This window comes from Meleagris gallopavo, chromosome 30, assembly GCF_000146605.3.
Source record: "Meleagris gallopavo isolate NT-WF06-2002-E0010 breed Aviagen turkey brand Nicholas breeding stock chromosome 30, Turkey_5.1, whole genome shotgun sequence".
NCBI classification, from domain to species: domain Eukaryota; kingdom Metazoa; phylum Chordata; class Aves; order Galliformes; family Phasianidae; genus Meleagris; species Meleagris gallopavo.
This window is the reverse complement of record NC_015040.2, coordinates 1,741,145-1,759,927: the sequence shown is the minus strand read 5'-3', so window position 1 is coordinate 1,759,927 and position 18,783 is coordinate 1,741,145. Positions and strand designations below refer to the sequence as shown.

At 56.3% G+C, this 18,783-nt stretch overlaps 2 protein-coding genes across 2 annotated transcripts in view; both read left to right on the top strand.

Annotated features, from left to right (window-relative positions):
- Positions 1 to 4,081, top strand: part of ADAMTS10 (ADAM metallopeptidase with thrombospondin type 1 motif 10) — a 46,938-nt gene extending 42,857 nt beyond the window's left edge. Inside the window, exons 22-25 of the mRNA XM_010724868.3 lie at positions 4 to 208; positions 614 to 790; positions 1,892 to 2,048; positions 2,388 to 4,081. Of these exons, the coding sequence (XP_010723170.1) occupies positions 4 to 208; positions 614 to 790; positions 1,892 to 2,048; positions 2,388 to 2,497 (649 nt within the window). The 3' untranslated portion in view covers positions 2,498 to 4,081. The remainder of the gene's footprint in view (positions 1 to 3; positions 209 to 613; positions 791 to 1,891; positions 2,049 to 2,387) is intronic.
- An 864-nt stretch (positions 4,082 to 4,945) lies between these two features.
- MYO1F (myosin IF) lies at positions 4,946 to 18,193 on the top strand. Its single transcript, XM_010724869.3, has 28 exons — positions 4,946 to 5,089; positions 7,929 to 8,066; positions 9,522 to 9,611; positions 9,954 to 10,048; positions 10,390 to 10,477; positions 10,657 to 10,746; positions 10,852 to 10,983; positions 11,056 to 11,190; positions 11,265 to 11,397; positions 11,943 to 12,139; positions 12,228 to 12,308; positions 12,445 to 12,531; positions 12,625 to 12,711; positions 12,902 to 13,069; positions 13,187 to 13,272; positions 13,501 to 13,582; positions 13,672 to 13,778; positions 13,990 to 14,088; positions 14,159 to 14,303; positions 14,404 to 14,518; positions 15,126 to 15,295; positions 15,613 to 15,758; positions 15,919 to 16,065; positions 16,148 to 16,296; positions 16,478 to 16,561; positions 16,667 to 16,868; positions 17,532 to 17,698; positions 17,802 to 18,193. The coding sequence occupies exons 1-28, from the start codon at positions 5,087 to 5,089 to the stop codon at positions 17,876 to 17,878; spliced, it is 3,300 nt and encodes a 1,099-aa protein (XP_010723171.1). The 5' UTR covers positions 4,946 to 5,086; the 3' UTR covers positions 17,879 to 18,193.
- The last annotated feature ends 590 nt before the right edge of the window (positions 18,194 to 18,783 follow it).

Below are 18,783 nucleotides of genomic sequence, written 5' to 3'. Positions count from 1 at the left end.
CAGCTGGGTGATTGGGAACTGGTCCGAATGCAGCCGAAGTTGCAATGAAGGCGTCCGTACACGCAGTGTCTTTTGCAAGCGTAAGATCTCCGCCACCGAAGAGAAGACTTTGGATGATGCCTCCTGCACCCAACCACGGCCAAAGATGCTGGAGCCTTGCAATAACCAGACGTGCCCTCCAGAATGGGTTGCCCTGGACTGGTCTGAGGTAAGTGCTCATCCACTGCTCTCAGCAGCCCAAGGATGTAGGATGGTGTAAGTCACTGGGGTAGAACCATAGAATCATAGAATGGCCTGGGTTGCAAAGGAGCACAATGCTCATCCAGTTCCAACCCCCTGCTATGTGCAGGATTACCAACCACCCGACCAAGCTGCCCAGAGCCACATCCAGCCAGGCCTTGAATGCCTGCAGGGATGGGGCATCCACAGCCTCCTTGGGCAACCTGTTCCAGTGCATCACCACCCATCACCACTGGTGATGCTGCCCATGGAGAGAGTAACATGAAGAGTTGTCCTCTTGCAGTTTAGCAGACAGGAGCATTGGTGGGCAGTGCTACCACTCTCTCTGCTCCTTGTTGCACGTCTTAATTGCACTCATGTCTCCTCCCTGCAGTGCACCCCAAGCTGTGGGCCAGGTTTCCGCCACCGCATCGTACTGTGCAAGAGCGGCGACCACAGTGCAACACTGCCCACCTCCCAGTGCCCCGAGGGCTCCAAACCCCCTACCAGCATGAGGTGCAACCTGCGACGCTGCCCACCCCCACGCTGGGTGACTGGCGAGTGGGGAGAGGTATGGATGCTCCCCCCCTATCCCCACAAATCCCACGTGAGCCTTTTACCTGCACCCTTGGTGGCATGGCTGTCAACATGTCAGTGTGACATAGAGTTGTCCCCACATCTCCCAGCCCTGCTGGCTCTCTGCCTGCTGGAGGGATGCCCTGAGGCATTTGCAGAATGTGCCATGAATTTCTGAGTGTCCCCTGCCAGGTTGGCAGTGCTCTCTCCCCTCCAGCCAGGTAGAGACTGAGCGTTCCAGCTGCTCTGTAGCACAAAAGGTGAATGTGGGTTAAAATAAAATTAAAAATAATAAAAATTTAAAATAATAATAATGAAGGGGTCAAGTGCCACCTCCACATGGCACGTTCTGCAAACTTCTGAAACCCCCCCTGGCTTGCCCATAATCCCTTAGATCTATGGCTTCAAACCCCACTGCTACCCAACAAGGAGGGGTGTCCTGCTGTGGCAGTGGGGCTGGGTGGCTGCCCACCCCTCATTCACATCCTGAGGACTACACAGTGTCATCAGAGAGAGCTCAGTGACCCTGGGACACAGACATCCCTTGTTCTGTGTGCACATGGAGCAGGCACAAACCCACTGTCAAAGACTGAGCCCCAAATGTACCAGCACCCCCCCAGCCAACCTATAGGCTGAAGGGGGCACCTTGGGACAGTATGACCATAGCTGGGACATGGCAGCAGCACAGCAGATGTCTGGGCACAATTCAGTGTGTGTGCAACAACAAGGACACCTGGCGGTCACTGTAAGCTCAGCTGTCCCTGTGTGGGACACAGCTCATCCCTGGGACACAACGGTGTGCTGGAATGGCTGCAAGTGAGGTTACCATCGTTCCCTCCAGCATGGCAATGCTGGCATCCCTTTTGACTTGGGAGCACAGGAGGGCTGGGAAGGGGTAGTGGGTCAAGGCTGCACGGACAGACTCTTCCAGAGAACCCTGGAGCCTTGGATCAAGATTCTGGGAAGCAGGACTGGAGCTCTCAGCTGTGCCACTGCTGCCAAGGGAAGGAACAATTGCTTCAAGCACCCCTTGCACCTCCTGGGAGCTGCTGTGCCCTCTTCCCCCACATCACAGTGTTGTGTTCTTCCCCGGCAGTGCTCTGCACATTGTGGCCTTGGCCAGCAGCGACGATCCGTCCAATGCCTGGCTCACACCGGGCAGCCCTCCAGCGACTGCCTGGAGACCCTGCAGCCCCCTGGCATGCAGCAGTGTGAGACCAAGTGTGAGTCAGGACCCACAGACAACCCTGAAGGTAAGGGAAGCAGTGGGACTGGGGAAAGCTCTGAGCCCCACCAGCTTCAAAGCCACAGGGTACAGGAGCACAGCTCTGGGTGCAGTGGGGGGAGGCTATGGGGCACACTCAACGTTGTCCCCTGTAGGCCACGGCCAAACTGGTCGCCATGACCATGGTTGGTTGGTGAAGTAACAGAGAGAGTTATCTTTCTCAGCACCAACACTTCCTGCTGCTCCATAGCAAACAGCCCATGGGAGCTGGGCTGCAGGAGCTTGAGGGGGAATGGTAAAAGCCACCCCACAGGGCTCCTCGTCCTGGGCTCATCTGTAACTCCACTCCATTTTGTCACCCATCCAGAATGCAAGGATGTGAACAAGGTGGCCTACTGCCCGCTTGTCCTGAAGTTCAAGTTCTGCAGCCGGACCTACTTCCGACAGATGTGCTGTAAAACATGCCAGGGGCACTAGGAACACGGTGACCCCACGGGAAAACTGGAAGGCAAGAGGTGTGCCACAGGGCCACCGAGCCAGGCCCTTCCTCTCACCCCAGGAACCTTCCCCTGGGTCCAAGACAGACACTGGTCGTGCTTCCAGAGGGAGCCGGCGTCACCCCACCTGTCCCCCAAAGACACGCACCTTTCGTCCCCGAGCATCCCAACGGCAGGATCCCAGTTAAACCACTGCTGGCTGCTGCAGAGACCATGGCCAAGCGCGAGAGGAGCAGGTCAACGTGGTGGGAGAGGGAGAAGCTGGGCAGAGCGCGGCAGCAGGGACATTACTTGAAATTCTGAGACTGTTATTTATTTCGTAGCGGACCCAGGTCCTGCAGGTACCGAAGTTCCCACATCCCGAGGGCTGGGGACACGGGGACGAGTTTTCAGGTGCCACGGGTGATGTGCTTCTGGGTGCTGGATGGAGATGAGCTGCCTTGGGGTGCAGGGTGGGAGCAGGGCTGTTGGCTTCGTCATTTGCGCCCCATCACCTTGGGACCTGCAGAAGGTGATGGAGAACAGTGAGCGAAGCAGTGACACCAGTTTAACTGGGAGAGGGAGTTCTTCCAACTCTCTTAACAGCCTACTTCAACTGGGGCTTCCCTCTATTTTTCCTAAAAGCCCTTGTCACTATTATGACTATTTCTTGATTCTGGAGGCACCTCAAAGCACAAGCTGTCAGGGCTGAGGCGTGCTCGGGGTTGCACGATCCCTTATGGGGAGTTGAGGATGTGCTGGGCTGCAAGAAGCAAAGCCAGGGAGGATACAGGAGGAGAACTCATGGCCACAGTGTCCCCATGGCCAAGCCATGAAGTGGGACCAATCTGTGCCCGGCCCCGGCTGGGTTCTCCCCAGAGAATGCCGTGGCCTCCAAAGGCGCTTTCCCTCTAAGTGTGCTTTGCCTCCAAAGGTGCTTTGCCCTCAATGGTGCTCTGCCTCCACCGGCATCTCACTGCGTGCCCTCAGGGTGCCAGTCCCAATGCCACCCCCAGGAGACCTCCAGCCATGGGAAGAGAGCAGGTTAACATTCTTCCAGATCCCCTCCTCCTGGCCAAACCCACCCATCTCCACAGGCCACAATAGTCTGCAGGAGAAGATTAGAATTTGCGATGTACCAAGCATGTGCTTCTTGGTACTAGTATTATTTTGGGGCCTTTCTGCATCACAAAGAGGAGAAACCTTGTCCCAGGCCATGCTCTGTTCTCCATGGAGGTCATCCTCAGGGTGCAGGGTGCAGGGTCAGCCCCTTTTCCCAGAGGAGACCCCTCCAGCCCTGATGTGTTCCTCTCCTGTCTGTATTTTTCCCTGCTCGGAGCTGATTGCAGCTTTTCTGGTGCTCAGCAATCCCCTTTGGCTGGCGAGCGGGCGTGGGTTTGTCTTCCTTCCCAGTGCAAAGCTCCATTCTGACGTTTTGGGAGGGAGTGTTTTCACCTTTTTATATAGATATATATAATGAAAAAAAAAAAATGTTTAAAATACTAACTCTGAGGAGGAGTGACGTAACGGCATGATTTATAATAAAGGAGTAGCTACGATCCCAGGTGCAGCTTCTGGTCCCAGTGTTATTTCTCCACTGGAAAGCCTCAGTCTTGGGCAGTCACCCCCCCCCACACAGCTGTGATGCTGCTTTGCTGATGCTGGAAGAGGGATTTGTGCAGAAAAAGAGGTTCTAAGGGGTTCCCTGCACCCCAAGGGACCACATCAGGTTTGGGGGTTTGCCCAGAGCTGCTGCATGATATGAAGGAACCAACTTCTCCTTGGCAGACCCCAAGGCATGAAGGAGATCACTAAGGCTGGTTTGGGATTTTAGAGTTTTCTTTCAGGAACTGGCAGTGCAAGAGATGGAATAAGAGTGGGTAATGGAGCAGAGGGCAGGGGGATGCTGTGTTGGTGCCCAGCTGAGCAGATTTCAGCTATGGCCCCAGCATTTATCCTTCCCACAGTGACAATTTTAATGGCATTTCCCAGTTCCCATTCCTGCCTCCTGAGGCATGAAGCAGTGCAATGCAGGGGATCTGGGATGGCAGACAGCCCTGCTCTCATCCCCCACACTCTGCAGCCAGGGAGGGTTCTAAAATGGCTTTGGGCAAAGTGCTCCTCATTTGTGGTCCATCTGATCCAAAAGACCTACAAAAAAGAAGCAACAACCCAAAGCATCTCGCTGCTAAATCTGCCTTGGAGTAGAGCATCCTCCCAAAACAGACACATCACACAGTACGCCACAGTGGGAGAAAAGTTTCTGCAGGGGCCCTGAGCATCCTGGATCCAGACAGCATCCCTCAGCACCACCCACATCCCGTATGGTGACCTCAGAACCCACAGGCAGTGGCACTGGGGACACACTGGGCAGGGCCACCCCAAGGCCCTCCAGCAGCAGGGAGACGCCCTCCTCCTCTCCCCCACCCAGAAAAAGGGCCCTAAATGAGGAAGTGGGAGGAGGAAAAAACTGAGTTGCAGTCTGTAGTTGCAACAGAAACACGAAAGAGAAGCCCAGAGTGATGGACTTTGGCCCTCGGTGACAGCAGCCACGGATGCCCCGTTTCCAGGGACAGGACACAGGGACACCATGGTGAGTGCCAGAGGGATCCTTAGTGAGCTGCCTGCCCCCACCCTCCCCCGGGTGCTTCACTCTGTCCCAGCACTGTCCCTCTTTGCACCCACCTGGGTCCCTCACTGCTGCTTGGAGATGCCAGTGTGTCCCTGGTGGAGAGGGGACAGAGACATCCAGGCTTAAGGAGAAGGAGCAGAGCTGGGGCTGGGTGCAGGGGAGCAGATGGTGATGAGTTCTCAGTGCAGGATTGGTGCAGGACTGGAGAAGGGTTGGTGCAGGGCTGGTGCTGAGCTGATGCTGGGAGCACTGACTCAAGCAGGATGGAGGGCAAGCAGGTGGTGAGCTCAGTTCAGCACAGTTCAGTTCAGCAGGGGAATCCCTGTGTTCCTCCCAGCCCAGCTTCCCACCAGCACTTCTGGTTTCAGAGCTCAGGGCAGAGGCAGAGCACATGGGTGGGGTGAGGGTTGCTGGTGTCCCTGTGCTTGAGTGGGGGGACATAGTGGATGCTCAGGGCCTTAACTCACACCCTGGGGCTGCTGCAAGGACAGCGGCCAGAGCTGGAAGTTGATCTGGAGGATGAAGATGACAATGGAGGCTCTCAGAACAAAGATGATGCTCAGACACACAGCAAGTGGCTGCACAGCACGGCCGCAGCCACATCCTCCAGTCCACAGCTCTGCTCCCTGCATATCTCTGCATGACACTGTCCCCGAGCATCACTTCTCACCAGCCAGGAACTGAGGGACAGTGGCTGAGGTGCAGCACAGCATCCTGCCTGCAGCAATACTGCTTTGGAGCTGCCACCTCTGCAAGGCCACTGCAACATTGTCCCCATGAGACACACTGTCCCCTCTGTGCCTGTGGAGACATTTTGTGTCTCCATAAGGAGCTGTGGGGCTGTATCTCCTCTCTCTGCCCAGTTCCAGCCCCAAAACACTGGGGTAATGCCCCATCCCTAGATGTTGGTGCCTTGGAGCAGGCTGCTGGTGGTGATGCAGCGCTTTGTGCCGCTCTTTTCTGAGGCTTCCTGTGGTTTCAGAGGTGGTGGCTGCATCAGCCCTCGCCTATCTCAAGGTGCCACCTTGGGCTGCTCTGCATCCGGAGCTCACAGGATTATTTCTGGTGGTTCATACCTGAGCTTTGAAGAAAAACAAGCAACAGTTTGTGATAACTGCTGCAGGGCCACTCCCCACGCTCAGTGCTCCAGGGTCACCGGGTGCACCCATGCTCATACAGGGACAGTCCCCACGCTGCTGCAAGGAGAGTCCTGGTGGCCTCTACACCCACCTGTGCATGGGGCTGTGCACAGAATGGCTGCAAAGGGATGCCTGGTCCAGGTGATGCTTAAGATGCTCCTGCTTGGCTCAAGGACGGAGTGGCTCAGAGAGGTGTCTGGTCCCAGCCCATCCAGGCAGGTGGTTGTCACATCCCTGCTCTCACCCCTTGCTTTGGCCAGTGGTAGTGGAGGGACTGGCCCAAACCTCAGAGCAGTTCAACTGTTGCCCTGCACAACGCTTTGCTTCCCATCGGGACTCCACCCAAGCCCATCACCCATCCCTGGGGCTCACTGAGCAGTGAGATCAAGCAGTGTCCAACAGTGCTTCGGAGACCAACCACCTCCCCCTCCCGCAAGGCTACTCCCCTGGCGGAGCAAACTGCAGCATCACAAAACCCTTCACCTCTTGGGATGCACGGAGGAAAGCCAGAAATGAGGTGGAACCACCCATGACCCTGCTGACAAACCCTTCATTCAAAGTGAGCTGATGCTTTTCCTGCAGCCATGCTGCATCTGGCACCAGGCTGAGCCAGGAAAGCCCCTGATCTGTGCCCAAGGAAGGAGAAGCTCCTGGTGTGAGCTCAAAAGCTCTGAACCGCAGACCAGGAAATGCCTGTTTTTGCCTTAATTCTGTGCCGGAAATGGCGGTGTGAGAGCAGGGTGACTGCACAAGGAGACCCGGGTGATGGAGGCTGTGGGTAGGGAAGGAATCGGTGTCCTCGTGGTTGGGATCACCAGCAGAACTGTGGGAGACAATGCTTGGACTGTGCCCCCTGTGTTTTTTCATGGAGGGGAGGAGGAGGAGACAAAAAAGACCAAAAAAAAAAAAAAACAACTAAACAACTAGAGGAGAAAGAGAAGCGGCGTGAGCAGCCCTGATCCCACCCAGGTCCATGCATCCCAACTGAAGGCACTGGGACATGGGAGCCAAAAGCCCTTCAGTCATTCACAGAGTTGCTGGGTACTGAGATTTTGCATGGAACAGACGCACTGTGCCTAGGGCTGCAGATCCCAGGAATGGAGGAATCAGTGGGAGCAGCCTGGTGCCACCAAGCTCTACGAGGTTCCTTCTGTGCCCCTTCCTAATGCTGCTGGGTTGTGCCCCCAAGGGTGGAGCTGGAGCAGCAAAGGCAGTGGGGTCCCCTGGTCTGAGAGCTTGAGAATGAGCAGGACAATGAAACAAAAGGGGAAGAGAAGAAAAGGGAAATGGAAAGAGTAAGAGGCTGGGGCTGATAGGGGAGAAGTGAAATCAGCTCTGGGAGCATTAGGGTGAAAGCGGAACCGGGGCTGGTGGCCATGGACCAGCTCTGGTCCTCTCCTGGGATGAGGACCCTTTGAGGGGTTTCTTTGTGCACAGTGTGATCCCACCCCACCCCAGGCTGTGTGTAGCCCCATGATGGCTTAAATTGCAGCTCTGTTTTTCCCTTCTGCTACCCATGAGGACAATGTAGGGGCAATTTGGGGCAGCAGGAAAGCAGGTTCTTGGGATTCCATGGTTGATGCTGCTGCCATTTGGCCCATTTGGGTACCAGCAGTTTTGGGGCTGTATCCTGCTACAAAACTCTGTGCCTTTCCCTGCAGGGCAGCAAGGAACGCTTCCACTGGCAGAGCCACAATGTCAAGCAGAGCGGTGTGGATGACATGGTGCTGCTGGCCAAGATCTCCGAGGAAGCCATCGTGGAGAATCTCAAGAAGCGCTTTATGGATGATTACATCTTCGTATCCTTCCCAGAGTGGGGGATGAGGAAAAATGGGACTGTGCTCCAAGACTTCGCCAACACCCACAGCGTGTCCATGTCCATCCATGCATGGGGTTGGGGTCAGGATCAGCCAGGGGGATGCAGGTGGTGGTGGCAGCCCTTTAGAGCTGGTGCAGCAGATGTGCATCACTGCTACCCAGGGGAAAGACCCCTTAGTATCAGCAGCAGCGTGATCCCACTGTTTTATGTTCAGAGGTTCTGGCATCATCCTTGGCACTGGTCCAGGGTGCCCAGAGAGCTGTGAGTGCCCCATCCCTGGAGGTACACATGGCCAGGCTGTATGGAACCTTGGGCAGCCTGATCTGGTGGGATTTGAGGTCCATTCCAACCTAAGCTATTCCATGATTCCATCATCACTGACATCATCCCCTCCTGCTGTTGCCCAAACTGCATGGACGCCCACCAGTTGTTCTGCACCAGCTGCAGACCCAAGCAAACCCTGGATGGAGTGGGAGCGTGCATGTAGATGGGACACCACTGAGCCCGTGTAGGATGCAAAGCCCCTGTCCCTTACGTGTTGTCCCCCAGCATTTGTGGTAACGGGCTGTCACAGAGGTGACACTGCTGAGCAATGAGCACGAGATCTGGAGGCTCTCAGGGTCCTTGAGGATGGGGAACTGTCCCTGGCTGGGAACCCAACCCAGCACCTGCTTGGGTTCACAGCCAGCTCAGCACCCAGCTGCATGGCCCCACTGTACTCAATCCTCAGCTCCAGGGGCAGAGGAGAGGCTCTGTGGCTGCAGAATGGGACATGGCAGGAGCTGGGGTGTGGAGCATTCTCTGCAGTTGTGGTTTCCCCCAGTCTCAGCTCTGGCCTTACAAGGCTATGCTCAGCCCTGGCTGGAGGTGACGCAGCTCGCTGCCCATTCCGTCAGCAGCCCTGGGACTTTAAATGTGTTTGGGGGTTGGGTTTGGGGTTGGCTTTTTTTGGAGGAGGAGGAAAAAATACCCCACGCAGTCTCTTTCTTCCTTTTTTCGCCCCCCTCCAGCTGTGACTCAATGCCCCACGCTTCTGCATTTCCCAAAAAAAAAAACCACCCTGAAGTTCTCCCCTGAAAAAAGGACATCAGCCCCACACAGACTACATCCCCAGCATCCACCCAGGGGCACCTCATCCCCACCCACCACTGCATCACCTCCAGGCACAGCTCCAACCCGTACACTTTGGGGATGCTGCATGCAGACCAAAAGGCTGAATGAGCACCAGGTCCTAAGCTGAACCCCTTGTGACAATCCTGGTGCTATGTCTGGAAGAGGGCTGAGACCCCCTGGCACCCATTGCTGATGCTGTGGGCAGGAAGGGGAACATGGGACATGGGATACAGGGCATGGGACATGGGATACAGGGCATGGGACATAGGATGTGGGACATGGGACATGGGAGAGGATGCACTGACCTTGACCTGCTGCCCAGACCTACATCGGACCAGTGCTCATCTCTGTCAACCCCTTCAAGCAGATGCCATATTTCACCGACCGGGAGATTGAGATGTACCAGGGGGCGGTGAGGCTGCAGGGCTGGCAAGGGGCTCACAGGGGTTCATTAGCATTAATTTGGTGCATTTGCATGCAAGCACTTGGGATTTTCCCATGAGCTTTGGGTATTGCAGGGGTCAGTGCTCCCAAATGGGGAGTTTGTAAGAAATGTGAGTACACAAAGGAAACTCAGCTCACAGTGCACACCAAAGTGTGACTTAAAACCATACCTTGGTGCTTAGTTCTGCCCTATGCTCTTCCACAAGTGCGGGGTACTAAAGCAACCACCTGGCACTGTGCTGCTGCCTTCTGCACACATGAGCGGAGTTAAGGAGATCCCAGCATCACCACCCTTACACCCTTGTTTTAGGCTCAGTATGAAAATCCCCCCCACATCTACGCCCTGACGGACAACATGTACCGAAACATGCTGATCGATGGGGAGAACCAGTGTGTCATCATCAGGTAGGGGGTGACTGGGTGCCCCAATACCCTTCCCCAGCACTTGGGGTGCCCCAGGCAAACACAGGACGAGGGATGGCTGCAGCCCAGTGCAGTTCTGGGGGCTGTGCTCCCAGCTGGGGACTGAGCTTTGTGCAATGCACTTTTCCGGCTGAGTGTTGCAAGGAAGGGGTGAGGAAATGGGGCAAGGCTAAAACTTCCCCTTCAGCCCTCCCTCCAAAATCCAGCACCTCCTGCTGCAGCTCCTCACGCAGCCCTGTCCCTGTCCCAGAGCCCCCAGCATCCCAAGAGATCACCCCACAGGCCCCCATTTCACCTCTCCTCTGTTTTTGACATTTGCACAGTGGAGAAAGTGGTGCTGGGAAAACAGTGGCAGCCAAATACATCATGGGCTACATCTCCAAAGTGTCCGGGGGTGGTGAAAAGGTGCAGGTAAGTCTGATTCCCACCGTGTACCCATCGCTTCTCCTCCCGACATCTCTGCTCCCCAATCCCTGCATAGAGCAGCTACAAGTGTCGGGGTCTCGGCTCCATCCCCAGCCCCTTGGGGCAGCTGCAGTGAGTGCAGGCACGTGGTCCTGCTCACCTTCATGCCCTGCTCTGGCCACCAGCACGTGAAGGACATCATCTTGCAATCCAACCCACTGCTGGAAGCCTTTGGCAACGCCAAAACTGTCCGCAACAACAACTCGAGCCGCTTTGTAAGTCATCAGGGCTGGCACAGAGCGTGCTGCCTGCTGGCACCATGCGGTGTCACGGACAGGATTTGTCCACAGGGATGCACTGACAGCTCTATCCCCACATAGGGGAAGTACTTTGAGATCCAGTTCAGCCGGGGCGGAGAGCCCGACGGGGGGAAGATCTCCAACTTCCTGCTGGAGAAGTCACGGGTGGTGAGCCAGAATGAGCATGAGAGGAACTTCCATGTCTACTACCAGGTATGGGGCAGCGGGGCCGGCTGGGTGCAGGGCCATAGGGCGGTGACTACATCCCCCCCTGATTTCCCCCAGCTCATTGAAGGGGCATCCCAAGAGCAGCGCCAGAACCTGGGCATCATGAGCCCCGATTATTACTACTACTTGAACCAGTCAGACACGTACCAGGTGGAGGGCACGGATGATCGCAGTGATTTCCTTGAGACCATGGTGAGTGCCCCCAGGAGGGTTCCCAAAGCTGTCAAAGGCCAAGCTGGGACTGACAACCCCCTGTGTGCCCCCAGAACGCCATGCAGGTCATCGGCATCCGGGGTGAGGACCAGCAGTTGGTGCTGCAGATCGTTGCTGGGATCCTACACCTGGGGAATATCAGCTTTCGGGAGGAGGGCAACTATGCCCGGGTGGAGAATGCTGACTGTGAGTAGCTGAACTCCTCCTTGTTCCAGGGAGCAAGCCTAGGTGCCACAGAGACCCTTGGCAACAAATCACAACCTCTCCATAGCACTACTGACCCAGTAGAGAGGTAGAACCAGTACCTTTCCCAAATCTGATGTATCACTGCAGGTTAGGGGCTGAACTGCTGGAATGGTGCTCTGCAGAGATGGACTTAGGTGTCCTTGTTGACCAACAGTTGATCAACTGTTGAGCAATGACTGAACAACAGTTGACCAACAGTTGACAAATGGTTGACCAGTGATTGACTGTAGGTTGACCATCAGCCACCCGTGCGCTGTGGTGGCCAAGAAGGGACCCTGGTTGCATTGGGAAGAATGTGGCCAGCAGGGAAATTGAGATTATTCTCACCTTTGCTCTGTCCAGGGGAGGCCACATCTGGAGCACTGGGCACAGTTCTTGTCCCACATCAAGCAGAACTGCCCAATTGTTGGCCCCATTGTGTTTGGTGGGATGGGGGAAACATCATGTAGGGGGGGTTGCAGGAAGCCCTGACCCCCTCTGCCCAGCTCTGGCCTTCCCTGCCTACCTGCTGGGCATCGACCATGACCGCCTCAACGACAAGATCACCAGCCGCAAGATGGACAGCAAGTGGGGCGGCCGCTCCGAGTCCATCACCGTCACCCTCAACGTGGAGCAGGCAGCCTACACACGGGATGCCCTGGCCAAGGGGCTCTACGCACGTGTCTTTGACTTCCTTGTGGAGGTGGGTGCCCGGGGTTGGAGGAGCACGGCCATGGGATAGGGGTGTTTGCCATTCATTTGAAGTGGATCCTGGTGTCCTTTTCCTGCAGTCCATCAATAAGGCCATGCAGAAACCCTATGAGGAGTACAGCATTGGAGTGCTGGACATCTATGGCTTTGAAATATTCCAGGTGAGTCCTGCCTTGCTGTGGGAGCCCAGCTGAGGACTGCCCTGCTCCAGAGAAGGGGACCTGGAGTAGTACTTCTGTTTGGGGTCACCTTGATGTAGAAGATAACTCAAGCCCATCTTTTTCTATTGTTTTGTAGAAAAATGGTTTTGAGCAGTTCTGCATTAACTTTGTGAACGAGAAGCTGCAGCAGATCTTCATAGAGCTCACCCTGAAGGCAGAGCAAGTATGGGGAGGCTGAAATCCCAATTCCCCCACCCTGTACATGTCCCATGGGCATAGAGACGGAGCCCTTCCAGCTCTCCTGTTGCTCCCTCAGGAGGAGTATGTGCAGGAGGGCATCAAGTGGACCCAGATTCAATACTTCAACAACAAGGTGGTGTGCGACCTGATAGAGAACAAACTGGTGAGTGAGGAGCAAGGACCAGCCCTGCTGGGTGCACCCCCAGGGAACAGCAGCTCCATGTCTTGCATCCAAATTATAGTTCAGTGCAAAGCTGCTTTGAGCAGCACAGAACAGCTGTCTGCAGCCAGGTGCAGGACTGAGCCCTGCCTACAGCCTTTGGTCAGCCCTAGCTTTGCTTTCCCTCTTCCAGAACCCGCCTGGGATCATGAGTGTCCTGGATGACGTCTGTGCCACTATGCACGCCACCGGCGAGGGTGCGGACCAGACCCCGCTGCAGAAGCTGGCGGGAGCTGTGGGGACCCACGAGCACTTCAACAGCTGGAACTCAGGCTTCGTCATCCACCACTATGCAGGCAAGGTGCGGCACCCTGCAGCCCGCAGCCCGCACCCAGCACCCCACATCCTGCACCCTGAACTTGGTACCCAACATCTTCAGCTCCAGCATCCCACATTCTGAGCTCCCTCCTGCCCCCAGGTCTCCTATGATGTGAACGGTTTCTGCGAGCGCAACCGGGATGTGCTCTTCACTGATCTGATTGAGCTGATGCAGAGCAGCGAATAGTGAGTCTGAGCAGTGCAGTGATTCCCTGGGCCACCCCTCACAAGAGATGGGCAGCATCCTCAAAACCCATCCATAACGCTTTGCTGGTTCTGTCCCTACTGGAACTGGTGCTCAGCATCACCCCATGGAGCATGTGGGGCATGCAGGGCTCGGCACAGGGCATACAGGGCAGGGTGCCACCCACCCAGCAGCTCTCACCTGGGGGCTCTCTCTCCTTTGCTTTTCAGTGCTTTCATCCGGATGCTTTTCCCAGAAAAGCTCGATGCTGACAAAAAGGGCCGCCCAACCACTGCAGGCTCCAAAATCAAGGTGGGTCCTGGTGTCTGCAGGAAGGCAGCTGGGGGCTGCTGGGCTCCCACTGCCACCTTTAACGCTCCAGGGGTCAATCTTTGCAACAGAAGCAGGCAAACGACCTGGTGAACACGTTAATGAAGTGCACGCCACACTACATCCGCTGCATCAAGCCCAACGAGACCAAGAAACCACGGGACTGGGAGGAAAGCAGGTAACAGAGGGGGGTAGGGGGACAGCAGCTGGTGCTGGAGTGGTGGCTGTCTTCCAAAAGGCTCTGGTCCTGCTGTGCCAGGGGAGCACAAGGGGAGTGTGAGGACACATCTCTCTCTGCGTGAGCATCCCTGTAGGGCTCCACCCCACAGCATGCATGGGCACAGAGCTATGGGGATGGGTAGAGCTGTGCCATCGTGTGCACCCCGCAGGGTGAAGCACCAAGTGGAGTACCTGGGACTGAAGGAGAACATCCGCGTGCGCCGGGCAGGTTTTGCCTACCGCCGAATTTTCCACAAATTCCTGCAACGGTGAGGGGACGGGGGGCTGCATGGAAGGGATCCATGGCTCGGCCAGCACTCACAGCCCCTCTGCTGACAGCTACGCCATCCTCACCCCTGAGACGTGGCCATCGTGGCGTGGGGATGAGAGGCAAGGCGTGCAGCACTTGCTGCGCTCCGTCAACATGGACCCAGACCAGTACCAGATGGGTCGGAGCAAGGTGTTCGTCAAGAACCCCGAGTCGGTGAGTGATGGAGGCACGGTGGGCAGTTCAGCACAGGGTCAAGCAACACAGGGGTTGGACCCTGCCCAAGGCTCTGCATCCACCTGCCCCCATCCCGCAGCTCTTCCTCCTGGAGGAGATGAGGGAGAGGAAATTTGACGGCTTCGCACGGGTGATCCAGAAGGCCTGGCGTCGGCACATCGCCATCCGGAAGTATGAGCAGATGCGGGAGGAGGGTAAGGCTGTGATGACCAGTGTCCTTCAAAGGGTGCCCTTGGCCAGGGACAGCCCTGCTCCTAATTACAGCTGTAGCATGGCACAGTGATGAGGGACATTTATAGGATCACAGAATTGTTAAAGCTGGAAAAGAACTCCATGGTCATCAGTCCAACCATCAACCCATCACCACCTGTTCACTCATAGAATCATTAAGATTGGAAAAGACCTCTGAGATTACCATGTCCAGCCAAAAACATATTGCCACCATGCCCACTAACCATGTCCCTAGGAGAGATACATGGAGATACCCAGATTCTTTTCCTACACCTAGAGGAGGGAGGGGGTTTCTTGCTCCAGTTTCCAGCCCTAAAGAAGCTGTGGGACTGCCCCTCACTGTCTGGATGCATTCTGCTGCCTGCAAAAGAGATGAGTTGATGTTTGCAGAGGGATAGAAAAGGCCAACCATCCACCAACATAGGCAATTCCCAACCCTCCCAAGCATACGTTGAAAAACCAAGAGAAAACAGAGTAGCTGAACCCCTCCCTCCCACAACACAAAGTTTTGGGGACAACTGCTGCGTTTCATGGTGATGCCCAACCAACATTGCTTTGGTTCCCACACAGCCTCCAACATCCTCTACAACTTCAAAGAGCGACGGAGGAACAGCATCAACCGGAATTTTGTGGGCGATTACCTGGGCATGGAGGAACGGCCGGAGCTGAGGCAATTCCTGGCCAAGAGGGAACGAATCGACTTCGCCGACTCCATCACGAAATACGACCGCAGGTTCAAGGTGAGAGGAGCAGGGGACAGGCCAAGCTGTGTTGCAACCCTAAACCTAACACTAACCCTAACTTCATCCTAACCCTAAGGCCATTGCGATAGAATGGAATGCAATGCAATGAAATGAAATCCAATACAATGCAATACAATGCAACCCTAATCCTAACTGTAACCCTAACCTCACCCAAGTCCTAACCCTAACCCAAATGCAATAAAATCAAAGGCAATCCAAAGAGAAAAAATCAAATTCAGGGAAACTAAATCCCTTGGGAGGGACATTCTGCTCCTCAGCAACCATCTCTCACCTCCTGAGCCCACCTTTTCCAGCCCATCAAGCGGGATTTCATCCTCACCCCCAAGTACTTCTATCTGATCGGGAGGGAGAAGGTGAAGAAAGGCCCCGAGAAGGGGCAGATCAAGGAGGTGCTCAAGAAGAAGGTGGAGATCCAGGCAGTGAGCAGTGTCTCGTTGAGGTGTGTTCCCCCAAACCATCCCCATCCTTTGGTACCCCCCAACCCCACTGCTGGCAAAGCCGCAGGGATACAGAATCCCCATTCAATCCTCCCCTCGGGAGGCCCCCCTGTCCTGATGGGGGGTCTGTACCCCCCGTGACACCCCTGGGGCTGCCCCCAGCACCCGGCAGGATGATTTCTTCATCCTTCACGAGAAAGATGCCGACAACTTCTTGGAGTCCATCTTCAAGACGGAGCTGGTCAGCCTGCTGTGCAAGCGCTACGAGGAGCTGACCCGCAGCAAGCTGCGCCTCAACTTCCATGACACGTAAGGACAGGGATGGGGAGAGGGGACAGAGCACTATAGGCCATGGCTTCATGGCCCTCACGGCCCCCTCTCCTCCTCCCAGACTACAGTTTCGGGTGAAGAAGGAGGGTTGGGGCGGTGGTGGCACACGCACTGTCACCTTCACCAGAGGACAGGGTGATGTGGCTGCCCTCAAAGCTGGAGGCAAAACGCTGACGGTCAGCATCGCGGATGGGCTGCCCCGGAACTCCAGTGAGTGGTGGTCCTGGGGCATCTGGGGGAGACAAGAAGACCGGGGCCGTAGGGAATGGCTGGGGCTTGGGGAAATTGGGGTGAGCCACTGTGTGCACTGTGGGGTCTGTGTTTTGCACAGGAGGGATGTGGGTCCCCATGGAGGATGTTACCTAATGGGGTCTTGTTTCCCCCCACACAGAGCCCACCAGGAAGGAGGTGATGCAGAGCAAAGGTGGCGGCAGGCGGCCACCACCATCCCGCACTGCCCCCCCAGCACCCCAAGGTGAGCAGTGCCTATGAGCTCCTATCCTCATCCAGCTGTCTTCATGGAGGTGGTTCCCCCATTATGGGTGCCCCCTCATAATACAGCATCTCTGGGGGGTTCCAGGTAATTACAGGAATGGTGCTCCCCAGTTCCCACGTGGGGATGGTCAGGCCAAGCGGGACACCTACACGACACCCCAGAAGCAGGCACGGGCACCCCCAGCCAACGCATTGCCCCCCCAGAATGCAAGCCGCCGATCGAAGGCACGACCCCCATCCGAGCAGAACATGGAGTTCCTCAATGTCCCTGACCAGGGGGTGGCTGGGTAGGTTCAGTGCCCACCACCCCATCTTCCCATCCCATTGCCATGGGGACAAACTGGGCAAAGCGGGAGGTGGGAGCAGGATGGGGTTTGGGATATAGGATGCAATCCTTGGTGCTCGTGCCTGGTGCTGCCACCGTCACATCCTCCAATCCCATGGGGACCATTGGCTGCACTGGGAGGTGAGAGCAGGATGGGTTGGGGATGTGGGATGCCACCTTTGTTGCTCAGCTGTGTCCCCACCCTCCCATCCCATTGCCAGGGAGGACAAACTGGGCAGAGTGAGAGTGGAATGGGGACATGAGATGCTCCCTTCAGTGTTCATGCTGCGTCCTCACCATCCCATCCTCTCATCCTATTGCCATGGGGACAAACTGCAAAAGGAGAGGGAGGTGGGAGCAGAATGGGGTTGAGAACATGGCACGTCCCTCACACTGCTCACACCACGTCCCCACAATCCCATACCACGGCCATGGGGACAACATGACTGCACTGGGAGACAGGAGCAGGACGGGGTTGGGGACACGGGATGCCACCCCCAGTGCTAACACTGCATCCCCACCACCCCATCCTCCCATCCCAGGGACAAACTGGGCAAACTGGTAGGTGGCAGCAGGTCAGGGTTGGGGGTGTGCCATGCTCACACCTGGTGTCCCCATCGCACAGCATGCAGCGGAGGCGCAGTGTGGGTCAGCGGCCCCCTCCAGCCAGTCGCCCCAAGCCGCTGCCCAAAGCAGCCGTGCCGCGCTGCCGGGCACTCTATCAATACGTTGGACAGGACGTGGACGAGCTCAGCTTCAATGTGGGAGATGTCATTGACATCCTCCTGGAAGGTACTGCCCAGATCCTGGCTCCCTGTGCCAGCCCCATATTTCACCCCATTGATTTTTCTTCCTCTCCCACACTTCACCACATCGATTTTTCTCCCCCTCGCAGATATCTCGGGTTGGTGGAAGGGACGGCTGCACGGCAGAGAAGGGCTTTTCCCAGGGAATTACGTGCAGAAGATCTGAGCTGGGCGCTGAGGACACAGAGGCGTGTGCCACCCCGGGGTGCTGTCCCCAATGCTGTCCCTGATGATGACTCTCCTGGTCCATCACCAGGTCCCATCCCATCCCTGGGCTGTGCCAGCGGCAGCACCAAACTGTGCAGCAGAGCAGGGACTCTTTGCTGCTTGTTCACACGGGGTTGTGGAACTGTGGAAGTGAATTTTGGGGCACAATTGGATTATTTTTGGTAACTATAGAGGTAAAGATACCGGCGGTAGCTTTGGGACTACGGCATTGTTGCCACTTTGCAAACACAGCACATCAGAGTCGAACTCCAAATCTGAGCCTGGGGTTTGTGTTCCCGCTGACCCCACTGGGACCCTATGGCAAAGGACCCACACATGAGGACACTGGGGACACCCACTGGCAGAGCCCCATTCCCTGCACAGCCCATCCTGCACACAGAGCAGAGTCCAACCCCACCTCACGCTCCTGCACACAGCACTGCTTGGAGTTATGGGGTGGAAACCCTCACGCTATGAGGCTGGTCCCTGTGCGTTCTCAGTGCCCCCTGTTTGGCTGGGGACCACACTGCATGTCAGAGATGCAGAGCCCTGTGCAGTCTCACGGCTCTTCGTCCCCTCCCCGGATGGAGGAAGTGACGCAGCCCTGTTGCAGCCTTCAGCCTCACCGCCCAGCCCTCCTCTTCCTCCCTCCCCCCACCAAGGGCTGACTCTGGGCCAAATGTTGGGCTGGGAGGGTCGCCTTGAGTTGGGGGAAGAGGGGGGGGCTCAAAGGATCCTATATCCTATGGGGTCGGGGTTGTGCTGCTGGGAAATGGAGTCCTCACGTTGCAAATGGCATTTAGGGCCTGGGGTGGGGGCACAGGGGGGGCACGGGGTTGGCGGGTGCACGAGTTTGGCAGGATG

What these genes read in the sequence shown, in the direction of transcription:
- MYO1F (XM_010724869.3), top strand. An exon ending in GTGATTTCCTTGAGACCATG is followed by an intron (nt 11,191 to 11,264) that starts GTGAGTGCCCCC and finishes GTGTGCCCCCAG; the next exon opens with AACGCCATGCAGGTCATCGG. An exon ending in TGGGCTGCCCCGGAACTCCA is followed by an intron (nt 16,297 to 16,477) that starts GTGAGTGGTGGT and finishes CCCCCCACACAG; the next exon opens with AGCCCACCAGGAAGGAGGTG.